The sequence below is a fragment of the Grampus griseus genome, assembly GCF_964374135.1.
Source record: "Grampus griseus genome assembly, chromosome: 2".
Classification (NCBI taxonomy): Eukaryota; Metazoa; Chordata; class Mammalia; order Artiodactyla; family Delphinidae; genus Grampus; species Grampus griseus.
The window spans coordinates 63,095,285-63,111,536 of record NC_139018.1 but is presented as its reverse complement, the minus strand read 5'-3'; the positions used below and the strand labels follow the sequence as shown (position 1 = coordinate 63,111,536).

Genomic DNA, 16,252 nt, shown 5'->3' with positions numbered 1-16,252 from the left:
TGCACCAATTTTCCACTACCAAACCTTTTAAAAATTGTTTAAAAGAGTGTTTTAAAAAGTGACGGATTTAAGACTATTCTTTTTTTCTGACCACTCTCTGGAAGTGTTAATGAGCAGTGAAAGGGTCTAAAGGAGGCAACAGAAAGAGAAGGAAAAGAAGTAAATCATAAACATCTACTGAGGAAGAGAAAATTGGTTATATTTGCTTTAACGAATTTATTTCCAGCTTTTCTTTGACTATGAAACTTGGCCTACGAAATTCTTTCAAGTAGACTTTGTGAGATTTGTTAGACTCTCTAAAGATTTTATTTAAATACTTATAGTGCTTACGAAGGTGTTTTTGGCATTTAGAGAGTTAACATTATGATGATTAAAATTATAAAAAGCAAAGTATACAAAAGTTGGATTTCTATTAAGTTATTAGAAAAATTAACTTAATGTCCATCAGTATTGAGTTTTCTTCATGTAGATTATTGTTTAAACATGTATTTTAATATATCAATACAATTTGGTTATTTTAGTACATTTATTGATTCTGCCACTGCAAACATTTGAGCCCATTTTTGGTGCACATCTCACATAGGCTTTTCTATTACTTTCAGATAACGTGACATATTGTAGGCAGAAAAGTGTGGAAGAGAAAATTAGGATAAGTGTCATCAATATTCTTAGTAGGGGCTAACATATAGGCAATTTCTGTTTTTGAAATATTGGACTTATTTTGACTTAATGACCACAAGGCAGGAAAACAATTAAATGTGTCATTTAAACAAACAAAGGAATTAACCTTCCAATTAATGAAAGGTTTTCTTCTGTCATCCTTTAACCCTGGAGTTCTTAATCTGGGTTCAAGGGATCTATGAATTTTTGCAAATTTTATTTGTGTATTTTTCTGAGAAGAAAGTCTATCATATAGGACTATGTTTTACAAAAAAAGCCAAGAACCAGTGTTCTAATCGTTCTTAAAAGTCCCCAACACCAATCTATCTAGAAAATCCTAGGCACTATGAATGTCATTAAGTATCTGAAAACACGAGGTAAATCCCTGAACTTTAAAATATATATTCCTAAGTAAGAAATGCCCTCTCTTCTTTGACAGATTATAAGATAGTGGCAGCTATTACTCTAAAGACAGTGCCCAGCTAAGTCTATAGACCAGAATCTATTATTTTAGAAATATAAAGATTTTTATTTTCTTTTAAGGAGGACTTTTTTTAGGTCTAAGTGGATTAAATAATTCTTTTTGGAAACCATAAATGTGCTTATTGCTCTAAATACATGATGATAGACCTCAAACATCAAAACAATGTTTATTTTAAGTTTTAATTATCATTACTTACAACACACACACACACCCTGAATGACATAAATGCAAGACTTGGGCTTTGTGACATTTTTAAAAACCAAAAAAGATTACACAACTCAGAAAAGCCATGGCTCTATAATTTCATTTTTTAATCAAAATACTTTAAAAATATCCTTCCTATACAGCCATCCCCATGTGTCAGCTTCCCTAATAGGTTTATGTTAACTGAATACAAAAGAAATGTGAAATAAATTTAACCAGGAGGGATGATCCAATCTAATTTTGATACATTAATGTCATACGCTGTACATGTTACAACAGCAGCCAGATCTAATACTAAGCTCCAGGCTATACTGAGATTTCCAAATGGCAGATTGTTCTAAGTGATATCAAGTATAATTGAAGTAATAAACGATAGTAAAAGCTGAGCACACTGTCAGGAAGAATTTAAGTATTTACTTTTTAAAATTAAATGAGTTAGGTTAGGAAAGACAAGACAACTGAAATAATGCAGGTCTCAATTTACAGAAAATTCCTTTTATTTATCTGCTACATTAACCCTTGAACTCTTGCCAAACCTATCTATAATTTCTAGTGCCCACTTATCTAAAGAAATGAGAGAAAAGGGCAACTGTAGTTTTATTTTATAATGAAAGCTTGTCTTCAAATATCTACCACAGAGTATTAAAAGTCTCTTATGGAAGTTTAACAGAAAAGAATAATATATTTTTTCCAGGATGTTGTAATGCAGATATTTGTGGCATAGAACTATGCATATAAACAAAGTCATTTAAAACATGTTCAATCATTTTAAGGAAAAAGCTTCAAGAACATCCCTTATCATTTTTATCCAAATGCTAAAAAAGCAATTATTTTATGCTGTTATGTTGAGGCATGTTTTTATATCTTTATGTCTTTAAACCCTGCTATAAAATAATTAAACAAATTGAGAAATTGCTAATCATTGCCATGTATCTTATAATTTTTGAAGACTACTGAAAATATGAATTTTGAGTGGTTAACAGTTAACAGAAACTTCAGAAGTGTTTGACATTTATTTGACATAAATACTTTATATAGTATTTGATGTTTTAAATTATTTTATCTATTCCTTATATTTTACAGATTTAAAGGGTTGTGTCTTATGTATACTCAGCAGGGTTTTTCCATACTCTAAAATCTCTCAAAGGAGTTCCTACCTGCATGTTCTTGTACCCAGATGCGAATCACTTCTGAAATAGACTATAAGAATTCTGTACATGGGACAGGTCTGTTAAAATGACTGGCAGCCAAAGTACTCTTCCAAATTCACTTTGACTGCTGTTGAAGTCGTTTTGGAATTCGAGGTATATAACATAAGCTGCAGATTATCATTATCAATTTATGAAGATAAAATAGTTAAATGAAATTCAACACATATAAAATTGAAGTCCTCAGTACATTACAGAATATTAGCACTGGGAGAGACATTAAAGCTCTAATTTCCCACACAATACAGGAACTCCCAGTGCAATATCCCTGACAAGTAATCCTGCCTCTGCTTGAATATTTCTAGGGTTAGGAAGCTTACAGATTCACAAATTAGCCCATTCATTTTAAAAGAGCTACAATCGTTAGACCCTACTTTACAGTAAGCCAAAATCTGCCTTCCCTAAGCTAGTTCTTCCAAAATAAGACTAATACCAAATAAACCCAAGCTATATTTCATATATTATCTTTTCAAATATTTGAAGATTCGTCTAATATATAACTCAACTTTTCTAGGTTAAAAGTGTTCCTCTTTTTATATTTTACAAGCTTATTCATTATCCTGGATTATTACCTCAGTTTATTGATGTTTCTATTAAATTGTGGTATCTGAAATAGAATATAATATCAATATATTCTATAATACAACCAGCCCACAGTGGGACTACTTCCTTTGTTCTATTCACTCAATTATTTTCTGCATTTTTACAACACTGGCTCAAATGGAAGCTGTAGTCAATTCAAACCCTTAAGACTTTTTCTTACGAAGTTCTTTTAAGCGGGTACAACTGACTACTAGAACTAGAGAGGATTTCTATGTATTCTTAATAAACTTTAACTTACCAGGTTCCGATTACCTTAAAGCCTATCAAGGCCTTTAGCAAGATTCTTCTATTCGGTATGTTGACTCTCCCTTTTCCAGATTTGGGTTATCCTTAAATTCAAATTCTTGTGTCTTTATTTAGATTTTGGATAAAAATATCAAACAGGACAGGTTTGGGTAACAGCCTTACAGTAGTAAGTCATTACAGATGTCCTTCCTGGTTAAATGAATATCCAACATTTATTAAATACTTACTATTTCTGAGTGCTTTGTGATAATTTATTTAATTTTCAAAACAATGCTACAAGATAAGAATAATTATTATTGACCTTATTTTTACAGGTGAGGAACTGAACCTTTGTAACTTGCCTAAGGTCACGTAACTAATAAGTGGCAGAGCCAAGATTGAAACCCAAGCAGGCTAGCTTCAGAAACCATACTTTAACCACCTCCCTCTATTGCCTCTCATTATATAATTAATTTCTCTAGATATAATTACAGAACCAGTCACTAACATACTTATTGAACGATTATTAAGACCGCATTTCTTCAACTTGTCCACAACAAACGACTTAGTTAAATGCTTTATACTGTCTATGGCCTTCCCTGATGTAGTAATCCTATTAAAACAAATTAAGTTACTTTGATGTGATTTGTTATGGTGAACTCATGGTAGCTCCTAGTGATCACTACTTCATTACCTAAGTGCTCACAAACCATCTGTTTAATAATCCTATTTTGCCAGGCATTGACATGGAGCTCATGAATGTTAGTAATTTTTGTGGTTGGTGGCCTGTTCCATGTCCTTTTATGAAAATCAGATGTTTGCCTATCTATGGCAGTGTTCTCATTTTCCATAATTATCAGTAGAGATTCCAGAGTCAATTCTAGATTTCCTCAGTGAAATATCATTCATTTGGAGTTAGAGACTAGAATTCATGTAATATAAGTATATCATCTGTTTTACAAAATCAACTTACCCCCTTGACGTCCTCATTTCTGTTAAAAACACCTAATAACTTAATTATAATTACTCAGAGTCAAAACCTGAAAGTCTTCAATTTCTGATTTCCTTATAGTATCTCTAACAAGCTCTTCATTAAAAAAAAAAGTATTATGTTCTCTTTTTCTACTTTCCTTCCTATTGTTGCTCTAGATCAGATGCTAGTCATCCTACACAGCTGGACTAGTTCACGAGTTCTTAAAAGGCCTTCTCTCCTCCTTCCCTCTCTCCTTCCTATCTACCTCTTTCAAACAGCAAATATTGAGAGCTGACTAAATGCACTGCACTAGCTATTAAAGATACAACGGTGAGGAAAAACAGACATATTTTCTTCTCTCACATAGCTTTAAGTCCAGTGGAGAGAGAGTAAAATAAACTAAGCAATTAATGAATAATTAACAGTAGAGATAATGCTCTAAATATACCTCTCTGAATGCAAATAACAAAGACAACTGATCTATAATGGCACTTGAAGAATGCATAGAAGTTAGTTAGGTTAGGGCAGTTACTTCACGAGATAGTGGTATACATGTAGAAATTGAAACTGAGTTGATACTCACTGCCCCAAGCCCTCATTCTTTGCCCCTCACCTTCCAGACACTCATGTAGCAAAACATAAACTATCATATACTCCTCAATCATGTGCAAAAACATACTCTCATACATTTTCACAATTCACTTGCTGTCTGGATCATTCATTCTTAGTAATTGGGAAAAGCTTCTTGAAGCAATAGGCACGGCATCTAGTACAGAATACTTTAGCAGAGTGGGCACTCAATAAATATGCTATTAAAAAGATAATGTCACAGTACTTACTTAGCAAATTGTTTTCTATCATTACATAGTGCACAGCATAAAAATAAAATTATCTGCAATTACGGCTTTATTTAAATATGCCACTTTGATGGTGATACGTGCTATACAAATATAAAATAGGGTAATGTGATAGTGTTACTGGATAGAGAGGGCTTCTTTAGCTAGGATGGTCTGGAAAGGTCTCTCTGAGGAACTGTCATGTGAGTCTGAGAATAGAACAATGAGGATGAAAAAACCTGATAATGTGACGAAAGAGCATTTCAAATGGAAAAAAAAGGTAAGTGCACAGCCCCTGAGATGGGAATGAGCTTGACATGATGGCAGGTTAGAATGACAGCCAGTGAGGCCAGATTGTGGTAAGTGAAAAGGAAAGTGACAGAAGATGAGATCAGGGAGGTAGGCAGGCAAGTGGCCAAATCCTGTAGGGCACTGAAGGCCACAGTAAGGAATTAGAATTTTATTCTATATGCAATGAGAAGCCACTGCTATACCATCCAAATTAAACCATTCACAGTGCTGAGATAAATCTGCTCTGAACCATTTATACTTCCTTGTTTCTTTATCTTCATTTCTTGTCATCAGGAGTACATTTATAGAAATCGGGGTTAAAGGTAGAGTCTATTATATTAAAACAGAATTATTTTACGTAATGTGGCTAGATTTAGGACTACAACCATGTGTATAATTCCATAGCATTTATTAACTATTACATTAACTACACTTCTACTAAAACAATGAAAAAATTTTTCTTATTATTCCTTAAGTTTGTTTTTCAATTCCTTTTCCAGACTATATTAGCATATAGTCTTTGGAAAGTGAAGTATACTTTAACTGTATTTCTAGATAAAATAAAGAAAAATGGATTTAAAGTTATAATCAGACCAAGCAGTTCGATAGAGCTCATTTATTTGCGAAACTATTGTAACCAAATTTCAAAACAAAAAACGAACTGCCGTCCAGTACGCTAACAATATTTCAGAGGGAACTGACTTAAAGTGCTTCCTTCCCCTCTTTTGGGGGGTCCAGGAAATGAAAGATAGGCTAGAGAGTCCAACTAAAAGTAGGTTACAATTATCTCTACTTGATCTTCATCAAACTCCTAAAAGGATGATTCAGCTACCTACGAAGCAGAGTATCAGCAAGTGGCTACAAGAAGGAGACAGAGGAAATGAGACAAGCTCCTGTGAACACTTTATACCAATGCTTGCAGCACTTTTGATTTTTAGGGGTGAATAAACTCAGTTAAGTGGAAATTATTTTTAACCATTTTCTGTCAATCTTCCTCAGGTAGAGAGAATTTATAGAACAGATGGCTTGGACTGGAGTTATATCAGGATTTTTAATATGGTGGCGTAGTATTTGTAAGAGAGACTACTTTGTTAGACTGAAAGTTTGGTTAATTTGTTAAAAAAAAGTATAGTCTATGTTGTAAAAATTCTGTCGCTACCATTTTGATCCTTGAAAGACTCTTTCTTCACAAGAAATAAAATGCTAACACTTAAAGAGGTTCAAAGATATTTACCTCTCATTCTGAGAAAATAAAATGCTTAAAAATAATTTACAAAATCACCACACATTTTAAACACAAAGTGAAAACTAAAATTAGTTTCTACAAAATAGATATAAATGATTTTCTCCTATCAAGTTTAAAACAAAGAACCAGAGTCATACATAATTCTACCTTGCCAGAGGCATGGCTATTTCTTTAAACTGACTGTTGACTATCTAATTTAATTAGAGGTATTAAACTTCACGCTGAGGTCAACAAGCCTTACTTCCTTCAATATTACACTTCAACCAGTGCTCATTAATGTGTCTACTGAATGGATTAACACACCTAAAGATATATGTACAAAGCAAAGGGGGACAACCTAATGATATCCAATTGTTCATTTGTAACAGGACACATGTTCTAGGCCTCAACTTATTACCACTAATGTGGAATTTATTAAATTCAGGAGAAAAATACCAATACAGAAAGTGATTTTTTAATTAAGGAAAACTGGTATAAGACAACTGGTTTCTATGATTAAATTTAAGGATTTAACCTTTTATTGAAAAGAAATTGATAATGTAATAGAGCTAAAATATAAGACTGTTACTTAGAAAAATCTTACATACTAGGACTCTGAAGAGCAGTAAGGGCAAGAATCACAGAGAATAGGGAAAAGGAAAACTCAATATATAGAGAAATAAATGTTACTTTTTAAAAAATTTCTATGAAAAGAAGGTTTAGAATAATTTATACTGAATTATGAGACTGGGTAAATTTTTCCTTTCTACTGAATTAAGTGAAATATTGCTTCAATTTAGCCCCAACCTTGATAAGAGTAGATTTTACTTAAAGTTACTTAAATTGCTACTTGAGAATATAAGAGAACTATACCTTCCAAAATGATACCACTTTATTACATATTGTTTACAATTTTGACAGGTTTTGTTTTTATCTGGTAGGTATTATACATGTGAAAGAAGTTATGTTTTGAAATTTTCTCACTACAACAAACAAATAAACCCTTTAAAATGCTCTATTGAAGTAAAAAAAAAAGCCTATCTAGCCAGGGTAATTTTCTTGAATAAAACAGGTATAGTTACTTTGACAACTAATATAATAGCATGCTTGCATTATAAATTAAAAAAAATTATAAACATATGCTTGCATTTTTAAAAGTTACATTATTTCTGGCATCTCGATACTAAACAATTGGAATACTACGCCATGTAATTGCCTGCAGTCTTTCTCTAATAATTTGAAAAAAACCCAAAAAACTAAATAATTGGAAAAAAATACTTGTACTATTCCACTTGGTAAATTGCTAAATAATTTTACATTTAGAATTAATTAGCTTAAAGGGGGAAAAAAACACAAAATTTTCTTCTAGGGTGTTATGTCAGCAAAATGGTGGACCAAGCAAGCTCTTGTTTCTCCACAGAGACATTGAAAAAACATGATTATATACAGAAAACCCTGATTCCACAACAAAACCTGTTAGAACTAATATATGAATTCAGCAAAGTTGCACAATACAAAATTAACACACAAAAATCAGCTGCATTTTTAACAATGAACAATTCAAAAAGGAAATTATAAAAACAATTCCATTTATAATTGCATCAGAAAGAATAAAATTCTAAGGCATAAATTTAACTAAGGAGGAGAAAGGCATATATGTTGAAAACTACAAAATATTGCTGAAAGAAATGAAAGACTACATAAATAAATGGAAAGATAGCCCATGTTCATGGATTGGAAGGTTTAATATTATTAAAATGACAAAACTACTCAAAGTGATCCAAAGATTCAATGCAATCCTATCAAAATCCCAACACGGTTTTTCATAGAAACAGAAAAACCCATCTTAAATTTCATATGGAATCTCAAGAGACTCTGAATAGTAAAAGCAATCTTGTAAAAGAAGAATGAAGTTGTAGAACTCACATTACTTAATTTCAAAACTTACTACAAAGCTACAGTAATTAAAGCATTTAATTAAAGCAAAAGGACATTCAGACCAATGGAATAGAACAGGGAGTCCAGAAATAAAGCTTTCCATAGATGACCAATTGATTTTTGACAAGGATGCCAAGATCATTCAATAAAGGAATGTGTAGTCTTTTAAACAAATGGTGGTGGGACAAATGGATAGCCACGTGCAAAAGAATGAAGTCAGACTTTTATCTCATACTATACACAAAGAATAACTAAAAATGGATCCAAAACCTGAATGTAAAAGCTAAAACTATAATACTCTTAGAAGAAAACATACGGGAAAATATTCACAACATTGGATTTAGCAATGATTTCTTGAACTGATACCAGAAGTAGAAGCAACAAAAGAAAACATAGATAAATTGAGCTCCATCAAAATAAAAACTTCTGTGCCTCAAAGGACACTATCAAGAGTGAAAAGACAACCCCAAAAATGGGAGAAAAATATTTGCTAGTCATATATCTGATAAGAGATTAACATCTAGAATATATAAAGAACTCCAACAACACAACAAGAAAATTACAAACAATCTAATTTTAAAAAATGGGTAAAAGAGATGAATAGACATTCCTCCAAAGAAGATATACAAATGGCCAATAAGCACATGAAAAGATGCACATCATTAGTCATTAGGGAAATGCAAGTCAAAAACCACAAAGCATAATACTTTGTGCCTATTAGGATAGCTAATAACAAGTGTTGGCAAGGATGTGGAAAAACTGGAACTCTTGTGCATTGCTGGGAGAAATGTCAAATGGCACAGTCACTGTGGAAAACAGTTTGACAATTCCTTTAGAAAGCTAAACATATAATTTCCATATTACCCAGCAATTCAACTCACAGGTCTATACCTAAAAGAACTGAAGACAGGGATTCAAACAAATACCTGCAGGACAATGTTCATTGCAGCATTATTCACAACAGCTAAAAAGTGGAAACAACCCAGTGTCTATTGATAGATAAATGGATAAACAAAATGTATATATATATCATGGGATACTATTCAGCCATAAAAAGGATGAAATTCTGACATGCTTTAACATCAATGAAGCTTGAAAACATTATGCTAAGTGAAATAAGACACAAAAGGACAAGTACTGTATGATTCCAAATTATATGAGGTACCTAGAACTGGAAAATTAAAAGAGAAAGAAAGCAAATTAGAGGTTACTAGGGGCTGGGTGGAGGGGTTAATGGAGAGTTATTGTTAATGGATACAGAGTTCCTTTTTTGGGAGAATAAAGTTCTGAGATTTCCAGTTTCCAGCCTGGCATGTAAAGAGATTAGAAGTTACCACTCTGTCCTAACAACAAGTAAAAAGCTAAACAACTGAAAAATCAACTACAGTACTCTTCTTAGATCAGAGAATTGAGGTCATAGGGAAAACTGCTGCCCCAAAATTGGACAGACAGGCATATATGAAGAATAACAACTTAACAGAGCAGAAACCTCTGTAGGAACCAGTGCCAGAGTAGGAAAACCTGAACTGTAGCTGACAAACTGCCGGAGACTCAGTGTGAAGAATGAGAGAATGAAAACGCATCAGAACCACAGTCAGATATGGCAGGGATGTTGGAATTACAACTATGATTAATATGCTAAGGGAACTAATGGAAAAAGTAGTCAAAGTATGGATGGATGAACAGATGGATAATGTAAGCAGAGAGACGGACATTCTCAGAAAGAATCAAAAAGAAATGCTAGAGATTAAAAAAAATATGTAAGTGAAATGAAGAACGCCTCTGATGGGCTCATTAGTAGACTGGACATGTCTGAGGAAAGAATCTCTGAGCTTGAGGATATAATAATAGAAACTTCTAAAACTGAAAACCAAAGAAAAAAAAGACCGAAAAAAAACCCATAACAGAATATCCAAGAACTGTGGAACAACCACAAAAAGTGTAACATTTATGTATAGAAGGAGAAGAAAGAGAGGAAGAAACAGAAGAAATATTTGAAGCAATAAAGATTGAGAATTGCCCCAAATTAGTGTTAGACACCTAACAACAGATCCAGGAAGCTCAGAGAACACTAAGCAGGATAAATGGCCCCCAAATTACATCCAGTATATCACATGCAAACTTCAGAAAATCACAGATGAAAAAATCTTGAGAAAAGCCAGAGGGGGAAAAAACATTTTACCTATAGAGGAGCAAAGATAAGGATTACATCTGACTTCTCCTCAGAAATCACGCAAACAAGAAGAGAGTGGAGTGAAATATTTAAGTGCTGAGAGAAAACTCTACTAATCTAGAATTCTGTACCCTGTGAAATTATCCTTCAAAAGTAAAGAAGAATAAAGATATTCTCAGACAAACAAAGATTGAGGGAATTTGCTGCCAGTAGACCCGCCTTACAAGAAATGCCTTTCAGAGGGAAGGAAAACAATACAGGAAAGAAATTCAGATCTACATATAGAAAGGAAGAGCATCGGAGAATCAATAATTGAAGGCAAAATAAAACTTTATTTTTCTTATTCTTAATTAATCTAACACATAACAGTTTGTTCAAGATTATAAATGGCAACAATGTATTTGATAATGTATGCTTATGTATACACATGGTTATGTATAAGTGAAATAAATGATAGCAATGACACAAGGGATAGGAGGGAAGAATTGTGCTATTAATATGCTATTAATAATAGCATATTGTGCTATTATAAGGTACTTGCAGTGAACCAGTATAGTATTATTTGAAAGTGGACTTAGATTAGTTGTAAATGTATAGTACAAACTCTAGGGCAAGAACTGGAAAAAAATTTAAAAAGAAAAAAATATAAATGATATGCTAAGAAAGGAGAGAAAATGGAATCGTAAAATGCTCAATTATAACCACAAATGGCAGAAAAAATGTAAAATAATCCAATTATATTAATGATCACTTTAAATGTCAATGGTTCAAATACACAGAGATTGTCAGAGCCGATCAAAAAAACAAGCCCCAACTGTGTGAGGCTTGAAACCAACTTTACAAGAAACCAACTTTAAATACAGAGATACATATAGATTAAAAGTAAAGGGATGGAGACAGATATACCATGATACCACTAATAAGAAAGTGGGAATAGCTATACTAATTCTAGAAAGAGCACACTTCAGAGCAAGGAAAGTTATCAGGGATAAAGAGTGGCATAATCTAATGATTAAGAGGTCAGTATTCCAAGAAGACATAAACAATCCTTAAGGTGTATATGCCTAACAACAGAGTGCCAAAATATGTGAGGCAAAAACTGATAGAACTGCAAGGAAAATAAAAGAATCCACTATTATATTTGGAGACTTTAATACCCCTCTCAGAAAAGAAGAGATCCAAGCAGGTAGAAAATTGGTAAGGATATAGTTGAACTCAACAGCTCCATCAATCAACTGAATATAACTGACATTCATAGACTATTTCATTCAACAATAGCAGATAACACATTCTTTCCAGACTCACATGGAACATTCACTAGATAGACTACATCTGGGCCATAAAATACACCTTAAAAAATTTTAAAAAATAGAAATCATATGATGTCTGCTCTCAGACCATGATGGAATTAAACTAGAAATCAATAACAAAAAGATAGCTGGTAAAGCCCAAAATACTTGGAAATTGAACAACACAGCTCTAAGTACCACATGGGTCAAAGAATTCTCATGAGAAAATAAAAAATATTTTGAACCAAGTGAAAATGAAGAAGTTCTGGAAATGGATACTTGTGATGGTTCTACAACACTGTAAATGTACTTTATACCAAAGAACTGTACATTTAAAAATGGTTAAAATGATAAATTTTGTTTTATATATATTTTTCCACAATAAAAATTTTTCTATACTTATAGATGAAATAAACTATTAGTGTTCAAGGTTTAATCCCTCAACATTCTCTAATAAATCCAGTACTTAAACATTTCACCATTTAAGGGTATAATTTTAATTAGAACTCAACCATTTAACAATTCTTAAATGGTGTTATCTCCAAAATTAATTTTGCTATGATAATGGATTGTTAAACATCCATTTCAGACTCTTCTTAAATAATTAAGGACAGACCTTTGTGACTGTTGTGAAGGAAATAAGAAACCTTACTTATTTGAGATATTTCTACAAAGGCTGCAGGAATAAAATTTCAAGTACCTTTTAACCATCAGGTTTAATATACTGAAGTAAAAATATCCTGATGTTTCTTTAAAAAAAAAATTTCAACAAAAAATGATATACTTTGTTCTGCTCTTATGTTTGCAATTGAAAATACTATTAATTTTAGACTCTTTTGAAAAGGAAAAGAGGGTTTCCTTTTGCTCCGGGGTTTAAAAGTTGTATCCATGAAGCCATGAAAATGAGGATCACTGCCAAGTCCTAATGTTTAAAATAATTTATCTTTTTGTACTATATTCATAATTGCCTCTAATTTGAGTATGGCTTATTTTCATACAAATTTAAAATGAGGTGATGGAAGAAAGTGCTTAATTGAAGTTTTAACGAAGTTTTACTCCAATCCAACTCTTCACCATTTTCTTGTCAGTATTCATGTCTCATTCTGTACTTCTAAAAACTACATGCCAAGATATTCTATAGCAAATCTGTTACTAAATATACTTACTTTCCTACACATCAATTACCTCCATCTTTACTAAACATTCAAATCTAATCAGCATCCATATATTAGTTGTTCTAACCATTACTCATTTAGTAGGCAATTTCCAACAGTATTCTAAAATGTAAACAAAAGGCATCAAGGGTACTGAATCAATCTTATAAAATATTTGAGAGGAATTCTGAAGTTCCTTTTCAAAAGAGTATAAGGATAACACTGTTTTCATAGGCTATTAATGAAGTATGAAGAGATTTGATATCAGGCAACATGATAACAGAGTACCAAGTAAAATGATCTATGATACTAAGTTGGTTACATTCAGTAGTAGTTTTGAGTAAACTGAGGAGTAGGAAGAAGAAGAGAAGATAAAGAAATGTTGGACAAGGTTTCACTTAAAAAAATGTTTCTCCCTAAAAAAATTAAACATGGATTGAACACACACAGCTTTATTCTGAGGTATGTCTGTGTCACTAGAGTGATTTTTGAATGCTGGTGCCGGTTACAGCAAAATGATGGTGTAGGTTTTAAAAGACATGGGTCATCAAAACCATTCCACTATATCTCCCATAAATATTCTAAGGCAGTAAAATCTATTTTAATGAATTAATGCTTATTTTATCTGCTATATTAGTTTTAGTTAAAATTTATGAGAGAGCACATTATATTTTAAGTGATTTGTAATAATTTACATTTTAATTTTTTTCCTCTCCGTCAATCAATATAAACGTTATATCTCTCCGTGTGTGGGGTCTTGAATTATAATTTCACCAATCTGAACATTTACAGAAGTTTTTCAATTTGTCAGATGCCCATTTTCTTGAAGGCAAATGCTTTGTTAAGACTATAACTTTCAATCATATCATTAAGGAAAACAGAGTTTACTCTGCAACTGTTTCTGAAGACACTACTGGGTGAAGAAAGGAGTACTCAGAAATAGTTCTTGATCAATTAGATGACTTGCTTACATATTTTATGTATTACTAAGATTTTAACTCTGAGCACTTTTTTTCTTAGCACTTACTTTTTTGGTCAAAGAGTCATCAGAATCAGAAGGCATTCTTGTTGATACGTGAAATATTACTTCAACTGTAGAGGTAGCAAAATATGGTGTGGTCAATCCAGTGCTTTTATTTCTTTGTAGTCCTCCCATGAAACCGCAATGGTTTGTAAGATTTACCTAGAAGCAATGAAAAGACACATAATATTAATTAACTAAACAAAACTAAAAACCTCACTATGGAAAAAGACTCAAATTTCTCACTTTGCAAAAACGTGAGGAATGAAGTCTTCTGCATGTTATCAACTATGGCTCGACCCAGAATTATTAGTTAGAACTATTCAAGTCACACTGGTAGATTTTCTTAAGTATTTGAGGGTCCCTAATTAGTAGGAACTAATTAGCAAAGAAATCAATCGCTGTGCACTATGCATCTCTTGTTAGGCTACGAGGTGCTAAATGGTAAGGGCTGTGTGGGACGCCGAGGGCAGAGAGTAAAAACCAAGTGGCAAAAATCAAGACTGGAAATGATTTGAGGTTAAGTTAAAACAGTAATGTCACTTTGATAAAACGATTAATTGTGTCATATTTACTCACTGAAATTGGCTTCCTAATTATTAGTACCTATCATAGCCCAGAACAAAAATACAAAAATGTAGAACTTAACTACACTTCAAATGCATTAAAAAAATACAAATTAATCTGTGCAAAGTCTTTTAAATCTCCTTTTTTCCTGATTATAAATATATTTACTATCAGGATTGTTGCACTGGACGATATCCCCTGGACTTGTGTGATGCAAAGAAGCCAGCAACTTGTGTTCATTGTAGAAAATCAAAGAAATATTGTAAAGAAAAAACAAAACTTAAACACTGCTTGTATTTATCCATTCAGAGAAACCAGTTATGCACCTGCTTGTAAAAAACAAAATATAAATATGTGAAAAAGTGGAAACCTATAAAAGCAAATTTCTGCACTGTGTGAACTGAACACATCTCAACTATCAATATCAGTTACTAATGGCTGAATGTATGAATAACAAGTTAGTTTTTATGCCATTACTACAAGATTTCCTCAATCATTTACATTTTAAATTTATTTTTTAACTCAGTATTACATTCATACAATTAAAAGTTCAAAAGATACAGCAAAATTTTTCCTTCCATATCTCTCATCTCTAGCTACTCAGTTCCACTCCAAGAAAGCAATTTAAGTATGCCTGCAAAAATGTTCTCTATATACAATTAAATTTTTAAAGGTATGTATGCACATATACACATGTATGTACACATGTGCACACACAACACAGATACACAATGTTCTGCACCTTGCTTTTTTGCATTTAAAATACCTTGAAAAATACTTTTTATTTACTAAGTAAAGAGCCTTCTCATTTTTTTTTCATGGCTTCACCTAAGTCCCTTTTCTTGATGTACAATAATTTAACTAGCGCTCTACTTGACGGATATTTAGGCTTTCCCAATCTTTTGCTATTACAGTCAATGCTACAATGAATAACACTGAACACATGTCATGCTGCATTTGTGAAAGTAGATCTGTAGGACAGATAGTCAAAAGTAGAAATGTAAGTCAAAGGGCATGTGCACATCTAATTTTGAAACTGACTACCAAATTGCTCTCCATAGATGGTACCAACAGTGCATGAGAGTGCCTGTTTCCCTCATATGCTCTCAAATAGATTAACAAACTTTATGACCTTTGCTAATCTGTTAGGTTAAAAAATGGTATCTTAGTGTACATTTTTGTTCTGTTTTGTTTTAGTGAGAAAGTTATTTACTTTCAGGTCAATTCTCTGATTATGTAAAGGAGAAAGTCTCAGTTTAGCGCTCCTTCGCTATAAATAATTCTGTAACACTTGCAGATCTCTATTTTTTAATTAAATGTTTTACCTGGAGGTAATTATAGATTTACACAAAGTTTTAAGAAATAATAAGGAGATTCTATGTACCCTTTACCCAGACTCCC

At 32.3% G+C, this 16,252-nt stretch overlaps 1 protein-coding gene across 1 annotated transcript in view; it reads right to left on the bottom strand.

Moving 5' to 3' along the window:
- Window positions 1-16,252, bottom strand: part of RALGAPA1 (Ral GTPase activating protein catalytic subunit alpha 1) — a 220,967-nt gene that overhangs the window by 28,603 nt on the left and 176,112 nt on the right. Inside the window, exon 37 of the mRNA XM_082647208.1 lies at window positions 14,291-14,446. Within this exon, the coding sequence (XP_082503334.1) occupies window positions 14,291-14,446 (156 nt within the window). The remainder of the gene's footprint in view (window positions 1-14,290; window positions 14,447-16,252) is intronic.